The 11,015-nt window shown below is 42.9% G+C and overlaps 1 protein-coding gene across 2 annotated transcripts in view; it reads right to left on the bottom strand.

Moving 5' to 3' along the window:
* Nucleotides 1–4,543: 4,543 nt before the first annotated feature.
* The window catches only part of LOC104543076 (SEC14-like protein 5), a 31,609-nt gene continuing 25,137 nt past the window's right edge, over nt 4,544–11,015 (bottom strand). For both annotated transcript variants that reach the window (XM_010187584.1, XM_010187583.1), the window contains 9 exons: nt 10,636–10,825; nt 10,214–10,302; nt 9,629–9,699; nt 8,851–9,022; nt 8,062–8,196; nt 7,528–7,665; nt 6,476–6,721; nt 5,886–6,064; nt 4,544–4,744 (listed from right to left, as the gene is read on the bottom strand). In XM_010187584.1, the coding sequence (XP_010185886.1) occupies nt 4,639–4,744; nt 5,886–6,064; nt 6,476–6,721; nt 7,528–7,665; nt 8,062–8,196; nt 8,851–9,022; nt 9,629–9,699; nt 10,214–10,302; nt 10,636–10,825 (1,326 nt within the window). In that variant the 3' untranslated portion in view covers nt 4,544–4,638. The remainder of the gene's footprint in view (nt 4,745–5,885; nt 6,065–6,475; nt 6,722–7,527; nt 7,666–8,061; nt 8,197–8,850; nt 9,023–9,628; nt 9,700–10,213; nt 10,303–10,635; nt 10,826–11,015) is intronic.

Here is an 11,015-nt window from a genome sequence, read left to right as displayed (position 1 = left end):
CCTCTGTGGCCATTCTTTTCTCTGGAGACAAGACTGGAGACCAAGCTGGTGTCCTTCACAACAACTGCTTGCCATGCTCCTGCTCGGACCAGTCTTGCCAGCGTGTCCAACAGTCTTGTCTAACACCTGGCGAATTGGTTTTGGTACCCACTCTCTATCCATAGCTCTCGAGTCGCACATGACTTGTGAAACACTGAGTGTGGCTCCGTATCAAACTTACATCATATCACTGGCAACAAAAATGGAGGCATTTCAAATACTCTGCTAAAGGGACTTCTAGACTCTCTTGGGAGTGAGCTGCACACTTACTCAGCTCTCGCCAATTGTGAAGCAATATAACCTGTAGTAGCTGTTGTTATTTCCCTTCTCTGGGACATCTTTCTTATGGCTTTGTATTATACAGCTAGTGGAGACAGGCCACATGTAGATACATACATTATTACACAAGAGCTGCCTTGGTGTAAGTGTCCAGTTTTTAGTTAATAAAAAAGAGACTTTTTTTTTTGAGAAAAACTGTGCTTGTAGATTCAATTGCTGCTGCAAATTGTGAAATACTTTACAAAGTCACAGAAAGCAGTCAACTTCTGGAGTGCGCTACTGTTGTTCCATGACTGCAGCTGGCTGCATTCCAGCCTAATATATTGACTCATGAACCTGGTGCTCCTCCATTATTCTTATAAAACCTTGTTCTTGTCTGTGAGTTCTCAAAAAGGAGGCTGGGAAACAGTGAGGTGGTGTTCTGGATGTGAGAGTGCGCTGGAGTGCCGATTTACAGCTTAACCCTTGGCACACGGGAGTGGTAAAGCAGCCAGCACCACTGCTTTGCACCTTCCTGGGCTGGAGTCTCCCTTGGTCCCTCCACAAGGTCATGCTGTTCTGTCTACAGGAGTTAAAAAAAAGCCCTTTTCAAAACTTAAAGATAGCAAACGGTTTAGCCAAGGTGCCTCAGTTACTGCTTTCCAGCTTTGCCCCAAGTCTGGCACTCACCTTCACTGCATGCCCACTGGTAATGTGCTCTGTGTTTGCCTTTCCAAGTCCTACTGGGACAGAGCCAGTAAATGGTGGGATGGGGCAAACCTGTAGAAATTGCTAAGAATAAAGGTTTCGCATATGGCCAGTTACTTGTGAACAGTGGCACACCACTTTGTACCCACAGCATAGCGTCCTCTCTCTTGAGAGCTCATCTCACACATTAAACATGGCAACAGCTTTTGAGGTAGGTATTGGGTTTTTTGCATACAGAATATTTGAAAGAGGGGAAAGCCCCAATTTACTAAGGAGCTATTTTTTTTTTCTAAGTACCCAGCCAGTTACTGAACACAGCCCAAGCTCACTGACCTCACTGAAGAGCAGCTGCTGGGACACTGCTGGGGAGCAGGGGGCCCTCACTGCAGGTCTAGCTCAGCACCCAAAACTGGAGTCTGTTTTTCAAGGTTCTGGCTTATGAGATTTTGGAGAGATGAGTGGTTCCCAGGGAGCCAGAATCCAGACCTCCTCCCAGTCTCAACTCACAAGAGGTTGCTGCGAAGAAAACAGCACATTTTGTTTTCTAAAGCACACTGATGTCATTTTAGGGGGAAAAAAGGTGTTTTAGAGAAGAATTCTGCTTCTCTTGTATCTACGGTTCACAAAGTCAGGTTTCAAAAGCACAGCACAATATCAGCCACACCATCCAGGCTGTTGCCCCTTTTCTCCTATTATGTTAACATTCAAGGGTATAAAAAAGGGGTATCAAATATGGGTATACCCATATTGGATTATTAAAATTGGTCACTAAGTAAATTGGTAGGTGGAATAACCCAGGCAATTTTGCTTAAAACTGACAAAGGACTGATCATGAGCTGCTTCCCAACCAGATGTGTGCAGCAATCTCTTGTGGGGCAGAAGAGCAATGCTACCAAGGAACACGAGAAAAAAACACGGCTGTGATCTCCCCAGAGCCAGCGCTCTGTGGGACCAGCCCTTCACCCCTTCCTGGCTCATTCAGAGACCTGCCAGAGGGTGCTCAGTGCCAGGTGCGGCACAAGAGTTAACATCCCAAATTTTACAGCACATGACACATTTTAGAATTAAGAAATCCAGTGCAATGGAAGAGATTCTTAACCGTGGTAAACCAAGGGAAACAGGAATGTTACCACTGCAGGAGGTGACCAACCATGCAAGAAACAAGCCACAAGAAGCTGAAATTCTGAAACAGGACGAGGAAGATGAGGCTAGGTTTGCTCTCAAAGCATCAAGAGCCAGTGTGAAACTCCAATTCCAGAGTCACAATTAATTATGAGTAAAGGACTTTACATGAAGGATATACACATTCACTTTTAATTCTAGAACTCTTGATTTTCCAGAGCAAAGGTAGTACTTTTCCCTCTCTGTCAGACTCTGATTATGCCGAAATGCCAGAGACAAAAGTTTACCATTTCTCCCAGGTGAATGAAAGTCCACAGAACTGGGGAATTCTCTGAAATCAGAACTTTCCTGGGGCCCTGCATAGCTTAGGTACCTGTTCTGCTCTCCCAGTGAGAGATGCAAGGTGGGAGAGCAATTTCCTTGACTCCAGTCTTTCAAAAAAAATGAAGCAACTTCCATAAACACACCAAGTAGGCCCCTTCCAACTTAAGTATTCTGTTCTGTTCTTAAGTTCTTTCTTTCCCATTGTTCCAAATACTGGGGCTCTTTTCTCCTTTGTTACTGGTTTTGAAGTACCAGGTAGCAATTTAAAAAGTTGGGGTTAGGAGGAACTATTTTACATGTATGCTGCCCAGATTCCATCAACCTTAATGAAAGCTTGGTGAGAGAAAAAAAGCCAAATCTTTACTGAGAAACATGGCCATGGATACACAGATTGCTGTGCTGGAGGAAGAAACCACACTTCTAACATTGCCACCTGTGCTTTCCTCTCAGTCCCAAGCCCAGAACTGTCTGTGCTGCTTCCCAGCTGAGGAACTGGAAAGTCATTCACTTTAGACCATATTTGCCATGCATGACAGAAGCCACTCAGCTGGGATAACTAGAACAATTGCAGGGGCAGTGCCCTCACTATCCTTCTGCAGTCAGCAGATCCGTGCAGAGGTAACCTTCAGTTGGTGGGGATGAGGTCTTCACCCAGCACAGCTGGATCTGAAAGCAGATACCCATGTACACCAAGTCCTGCACATCTGCCAGCTGTAAACACTGTCCAAGGGCAACTGCGTATTTGCTGCATGGTCTCATTTCATTGCCACCTAGATAAGCACACATAGAACTTCGCTACCCAACCCAAGCAATGGCTCACTCACACCTCTGCTACACATCTACTCCCTGCAATAATCAGTGGAGATTATGGCCAAACATGGTATTTTTGATGTGTCACGAAGATGCGTTATCTTCTCACAACTCCTGAACTCACTCCTTGCTTCTTAATCCTATGAAGCATCCCCTTAGAGCCCAAAAAACTTTGGGCTAACCTTACCTTGCATGAGAAGATGATGCACAGCCCTTATCCCAAGTGCTATGTATAACACAGCCTTTATGCAAGAACATCCAACAATCACAAAACATTAGAACCTAAATATAAATATTTCTTGGGATTGAAGACAATCAGTTATTCCTTTCTAAAGCAAAGTTCATCCCATTAAAAAAAAGTGACTGCATTTAATAAATAGTCATTTCTGAAATTATAAATAAGTTAAAAATTAAAATAAGCTACGATTTGAATAAATACATTTCAGTAAATGCTTAAATACATACATGCTTGCTTTTTTTTTTCTTTTTAAGTTTTCTCTTCAAGTTAGCTCATGTTTTAAAGAAGCAAGTTCTATAATACTGCCATAAAATTTTGTGCCTTCAGGAAATAAAATATTGCTTTTCTTAGCCCTTTATAATTTGATGCAGTTCCCATCCACTTTGATGAGATGGGTCAGATCTACTCATTATTGCTTGTAAACCTGAGGAAAAAGGAAAAAATAGTCTGTCTTTAAGAAAGACACTGCTTACTGGAGGCAGGTTCTCTACCTATACTTTCCAGAAAACCATTTTGATTTTTATACCTCAGCGGGTTAAAAAAATCCAACACATTTCCTAAGACCATCCTGCCAGATCAGAAGAGGTTTTAGAGTTTGACCTGGAACTGATTTCTGAAACATCCTATCTGTATTAAGGTATTTACAGTTTGCTTCAATTCCCTGCATCTGAAATGCCCGCTTTACTTTCTGATGTGTAATAGGTACCCTGGGCATTCAGAAAACTAGATTAGTTTTGCTACACAGGAATAATCTAGTCCTACAGATCAAACAGATAAGGCAACATCAGTCTCTTCTACCACATGTAGGAAAAGGACTGATTGGAAAGAGCCCTTTAAAGTTGAGTAATACACAGACTCATGCAAACTGACATTCATCCAGAAAAACAGTTTGTGAAAAAAGACTACCGAGAAGTAGGCATCTGATATAAAACTGCTAAATCTGCCATTTAAATTCTAAGTTTGTGTTTAAAGTAGCTCCCAGAAGCCCTTCTGTGTCCAACTGGCTGCTACCTGTGGTCACACGAACGACTGCCTCAAGGCTCAGCCTCTGCAGGCTCTTTGGTTTGGTGCACAGAACAGCTCTGGGGCAGCTGGGAAGCCCTGAGCGATTTTTCCTTGCTGCTGCAGCCTTAGCTCTGCTATCTGGAAAGATGGGAGCTGCTCTGGGACTGGCTGGAAGATGTCGTGGCTCCACTCAGCTGAGAAAAGCCGCTGTTGCAAGATTCCAGGCTCGACATGGATCCCCTGGGATGGGACAAGAGAGATGTATTTGTTAGGAAGGCAACTATTAACAGATAACTCTATACATCTGACAGGAGATCAGCTACACTTTATAATGCTTGTGAAAGTATTTTAGTTTTTTGTCCCATAATTTCAACTTTGTGTGTAAGAATCTCAGGGCTTCTTTATGTCATGCTGAAAATTAAAGTTGTGATGGACATCTTATTTCTTAGCTACAGATATTATACCCTGTCTCTTGCAGTTATTCTGGGAGTGGACACAGCTGGAGACTGTGTGTGGCTGCATTCACTGCCCCCAGGCAGAAAGGGAAACTAAAGAGGACTCTAAAAAGCAGCACAGCTCAGAGAATGCAGCTGCCACTGTTAGCACGAGAGCACCAGCTTCAGCATGTTCAGCCATGGTCTTCAGCTCCTTCTGTCAGAAGCAGAATGGATTTCCCACAGCTGTGATTGCCTCCTGTTTCTGACACATTTTATGCAGGTAGAACAACAAGGAACAGGTTTGAATGACTGAGTGAGGAATGTGCTGCTGCTCTGACTCCACAAGATCTGGCCAGGTCACATTCATAAAGTCACCACCTGCAGGTGGTGTCTGTGCTACCTAACACTTCCTCCAGCTCCTAATGAAAAGTAAAGTGCTTGCAAAGATTTCAAATTACTGGGCAATTTGAAGAGTACTTTTAGCATTAAAGGAGGCTAGGCAAATCCTGCTGAGGTTGATGTATTTGGCTATTCAGAAAGCATTCTCCAAGTCACAACTGACATCCTTCTCAAGTGCCAAAGAGAGTCTGTATAAAATAACCTAATATTTGTTAAGTTACTCCAAAAGTAGCTTCTCACAATGTTCCCAACTAAGATAAAAGAACTCGGATGAAAACCTCCCCTACTTCAGGGGACTGTAAGCAAGAATTGAAGCACAAATTCCATTGGTGGACGTACCAACACAAGATCCCCTATTATTGATAGCACTAAAGGAGATTCTTCATGCAAAATGCCATCAAGTTTGTGTCCATCTAACTTATTACCAATGAAATGCACACCCTGTGGAGGTCATTGGTATCTGGATCTTTAACACTCATTCAGTCTCCTCATCTGGCTTCTCTGTTGCAAGTCATATAGCAAATCTCCCCCAGTAAATCTCCTACCTGAAGTCCTTGGATGCAAGCACCTCATAGTAGTAAATAAGCTTGCACTTGTGACTGGAAACTTGCAGAGAGGCAAGGACATCATCCACCCGAGGGAGGCTAGTGCCAGAACAGGGCAGAGGGCCGTGCATTTTCCATTGGAGAATGTAAAAGCCAGGCCAGCGAGTCACATGAGATCCCTGGGAGAGAAAAAGAGACATGAAGTGACTACCAGGTGTCTTAAGAAATAGCTGAATGACCTAGCAAAGTCAAAGGAAACTATCAAGCTGACTATTTTGGGAAACATAGACCATTCTCTTATTTTACATGCCTGAGCCACACCCCTGTAATGCTAGTAAAAAAAATAAAAATTGTTATTTTCAATTAGTTTTTTATCATAGATTATGGAATCTCTTTCCAATGGGTCAGCCTAAATTAGGACTGCAATAGCAGCCACTTCCACAGGGAATCCAGAGAAGGATCGCCACAACAACTATTTCTATGCAATACATGATTTCCCATGCCATCAATTCCTTTCCCCATCCCCCACCAGACCATTTTGAAATTTGCAAGGACTGCAGGGTCCATTCCAGGACCCAAACACATCTGACCTGGATGCTCTCTCCTTCCCGGCAAACCAGTGGAGATTCCACACGGCTATAGTCTACCCCAAGGACCCACGCCTTATCAATCAGCTGCACATTATCCCCAGCAGCAGAGGTACTTGGTAGTGTGGCTTCTTTATAACTTGTTTGAGGAGCTCGTTTGGAGTGAAAGAGGCTGAACACCACATCTCCCTTCAGGATGTCAAAGTCCCAGGTGATGACGGATTCCCCTTCCAGAATCTCCACAACTATCTAAGAAGGGAAGAGAACAAATACATTGTAGAGTCAGGTCTTCAGGTGGCAGCCAGCATATTCCTCCTCACTCTGCAAATGTCCTTGTGTCTACAATTCTTCAGTTCAGCTATTGGTCTTGATACCTAAGGAGGTTAAAGACTGACTCTCATTGCCACTCTACCCCAGTAGATCTGCTCAGGCACTTTTACCCCATCTCTCCCTTGTATCCGAGTTGCTTGTAAATCATTTACTAGTCGTAAGAAAACCTCTATGGAACTGAAGCAAAGGATTCAGGACATGAAAAGCACCTTCTGAGTGGCTATGCACTTCAAAATACACTGCTGCGTTTTCAGGAGTCTAGGCAGGCCAAACCAGTGGCCCTTGTCAATGAAGCTAATGGACTGCTTTTGACATTTAAGCACTCCTTTTTAGGACATTCTCTTTTCTGATGACCCCCCATCAGGATGTTCCCAGTACATAACTTCTTACATCATCACCATTACAGTCCTAATTACACTACTGAGAAAGGAAGCTATACTATCAGAAGGGAAACAGTTTTATTTCCCCAAAAAGGAGGGGGAAGAGACTGCATCTTACAGAAGATCAAGCCATAGTAGATGTAAGAGACACTGCTTCTCAAATTGCCATTCTTAACTTCCACATTTCTAGGTGTTAGCTCGCCCCAGCCTTCCCTAGAAAGGTGTTGTTGAACAATGTCATGCCCATCTCAAGCCCCCTGTTGTTCTAGTCAGCCTTAACAAAAGGAACACGTCACTGATAGGCGTTCAGGGCCTCCTTCAGCCTTATGAAGTTCTGGTTTGTACCTCATGTGGAGCTCCTTTGAGGACACTTGCAGAATGATAGATAGTTTCTGTCCATAACCGGATGTGATCTGAGTTGTCTGAATCTTCACCTGTTTGATAAAGTGCCTTGGGAACAAGTCCACCTTCTGGGACAGTACACTGGAAGGGGCAGACAAACAAATATGAGGATTCATACTAATCTAGTGGTAATGTATCAAGTCATGTGTACCATGAACACTTGCCAGCTGTCAGACACAGAGGATGACAACCTCAGCTGGTATAAGATTTCACAGTGGGACTGTTTACTTGAACTACAATGGTTTATCTAAGCTCCATTTAGAGAGCTGACCTCTAACACTTTCTTCAGGGCAGCATTACCACTTCAGGGTGAAATCTCCTGTGCACAAATTAATTTCACAGAGCAGTGACATTCCAGCCAGAACAGAGGTTCAATGATCTTCCAGAAGGGAGTAGAAGACCAGGGTATTGTGGGGGAAGGAACTGAAGGAGCTTGCACATTGCAGATTCCACCTGCACAACAGAAGGAAAACTCACCATGCAGTCTCCTCCCAGGAAGTCTGGGATCACATCTTTGTCCACATAGTCTACCAGCCCTCCTGGACCCTGGTAGTTATTTCCACTGTAAATGAGGAACTTCTGCCTTGTGTTCTCATTGATAAAGGGACTGACCTGAAATTAAAAGCGGACACCGTCACTGAGTGAGATTAGAAACAATGTTTATACCATCTCACATAGATGCTTTAGGCTCTAGACTGGAAGGCTTCATCAGCAAGAACGCAAACCAGTAGTAATGCAGAGCTTCAGAACTCTGAAGCACTTTAGCAAAGAAAGGAGCAACAAATGGAGAGCGTACTATATAGTCTCACAACATTTTCTACTTCACATAAAATACTTTTACAGTCACCATGTTGCATATAAACCTCACAAGAAATTGAAAAAGCATGTTCTTACATTGTCAGAACAGTCAGCAGGCACCAGGCAGAACCCTATTTATCACTCTTCTCTTCAGTGTCCTCCAGCATAAGATTAAAAAAGTATTTCTCTTTTACCATCAATATGAAACTGCTGCATGAGGATTTGCAATTTAGGTCTGACATCCTGTCCTACCCTGGTGATTGACAGCCACTAGAATCAAATTAGCTACAGGCATGCTATGGCTTGCTCTGTAGCAATGCTGCAGCCTCTTCAGGAGTTCAGCCATAAGTTACCTGGAAGCTTTTCCCTCCTTAACTCTTCAAATAAGCAGAATATACAAATAGCTAAATCATCCAGTCAGTGTACATGCACAAGTGCTTATGACTGCGCAGTACAGATTTCACCCACCAGAGTCCAGAGCACAGGAAAAACCCTGGGTGCTCGCACTATCAGTAGTCTCCCCAGAGTTTCAGGGTAGTTGTCCTCTACGACTTCAATTATCCGAAGCAGAGCCTTAACTCCAGGACGCCAGAGATGCCGCATGTTTAGCCCTTCCAAGTCCACGAGACATGTCCAAGATCTAAAATGAACACGCAGAAAGAGATCTGTCAGAACTTCATTGCACAGTGGCTGCTCAGTTTACAATCCACAAAACATTTCAGTAACAGCACAGCCTGTACAAGATCTAGTGAAGCCAATGAGGGAGACCTGAATCCAGTGAGGTAAACCAGACATCCAACCCCAAAGACAAGAACATATGCTGTCAGTGTGGAAGAGCATGAACGTATGCAAGCTTATTGCTAAAAACAAATCAAAAATGAATTTTAAATGAAAGTGGAATCTGGCAGGCAGTTTCCTGTATTTAAAGCAGAAAAAAAGAAGATAGTTTCATGAATCTGGATTAAAATCACCAGGATTAAATTTATCTTGCTAATTGAAGTGGGACAGAAAAAGCTGTAAGGAAGGACCAATACTTGCTCTTATGAAGCTGTATGCTCTATATGAAGCTGTAGAATTTATCTGCATTCAAATCCACTGTATATATCCTCAAGCCCAGGAACAACTCAGAACAAACTGCTGTCTGCAGCTTAACCCCAAGGACATACTCTAAAACCTTCACAGAAGCATTCTTCTCACTGTGTCAGTTCAAATTCCATAGGGATACAAGCAAACTAACTATACTAACGTGATGGGGCGGCCAAAGATGTTGGTATTTTCCTCACATCTCTTTTGTCCTTCCTCATTAATTGACAGAACCTGAAATCAAATACAGAACAGACTAGGATTAGCCTGGATATGACTGGGAAACCAGGATAGCCCAGAGACCTTATTTCATAAAATACAGAAGTCCACCAGTTTAAAAAGTTGCAGTGTGCAAAACAGAGAAGAAGAGTCTAAGTAAAGAAAAGCTCTACTGCAAAGTTGCGCTAACCATACAAAGTACAGGTATTGAAAAAAATCTAAGATAAAAATCTAACAGTCTCAAGATGTTATTAGTGGAGCTGCATGAAAGGCCCATGGAAAGCTTACAGCTAAACTGTAAGTTACCAGAAAACATCCTTTTGATCCATTTATGCCATTACAAAAGTCCTTACAGGAAGACAGAGAAGATATGCCATGCCAAAGTCACTAAGCTAACTTTGAGTTGCCAGCCATGAAACACAGGAATTATTTGTGTTGAGCAGGTAGATTCTGGCTGCACTATACCAAGACTTCTAAACACCCCAAGGGAAATAGAGTTCCTCAGGTGAGAAATAAAAGTACAACTCACATGTCGCAGCAGTGATTCCTCTCCCAAGGCTTTCACCAAACCTTTTGTGTCCATCTGCCCAAGGCGAAGGATGTAGAGTGGTCTACCATCTTCAAAACAAACAATGGGAGGGAAGTATTCTAGTCTCCCAGGCTATCATTCTAGTACCTTTCACAAAAGCCACATTAAATATTTGAAAAATATGAAAATAATTTCAAGGCCCCCTTATCAAAGAGATGCTGCTTTGCACTAGCTCCAGTTTGCCTGATCTGTGCAGGAGAAATAACAAAACTACTGCAAAACAGAGTAGATATTTACAGGTGTTGAGCTGCTTTGTTAATGTTCAAAGTGCCAGTACACCTTTCTCCAAAAAGCCCAGGTTACTTATGAGGTCTTTTAATGTAAACTGTGCTGTAGTGTCAAAGTAAGGAGCAGCTTCTAACCTTTGTCTTGATAATGCCATCCTCCAGTGTAGTATTCATCTAGGAGGGCTGGGGGCCTCCATGACTGTAGTATGTAATCCACCTGGTACTGCTTTCGCCAAGACAGTGACTGACAGAGCATTTCTCGAGCTTTGTCAATGTTGAAGTCACGAGCTCGCAGAAATCGAAGGATATGTTCATCCTTGGGGATCTAAGAGAAGAAAAAAGAAAAGAAAAGAAAAAGTCCACGGATCAAGACTGCTATGTTTTCTTTTCTACTGTTTCATAAAGCCTGCAAAGAAGCTTGCAGAGCATGCACCAGTTTTTCATCAAAACCAAGATAAAGACTAAGCCTACAGTCCTTCTCCCTCCCACCTTAACTAATCCAGCTGAATGCAGGA

The sequence above is a fragment of the Mesitornis unicolor genome, unplaced genomic scaffold (assembly GCF_000695765.1).
Source record: "Mesitornis unicolor isolate BGI_N332 unplaced genomic scaffold, ASM69576v1 scaffold44246, whole genome shotgun sequence".
NCBI classification, from domain to species: Eukaryota; Metazoa; Chordata; class Aves; order Mesitornithiformes; family Mesitornithidae; genus Mesitornis; species Mesitornis unicolor.
This window is presented reverse-complemented; position numbering and strand designations above follow the sequence as displayed.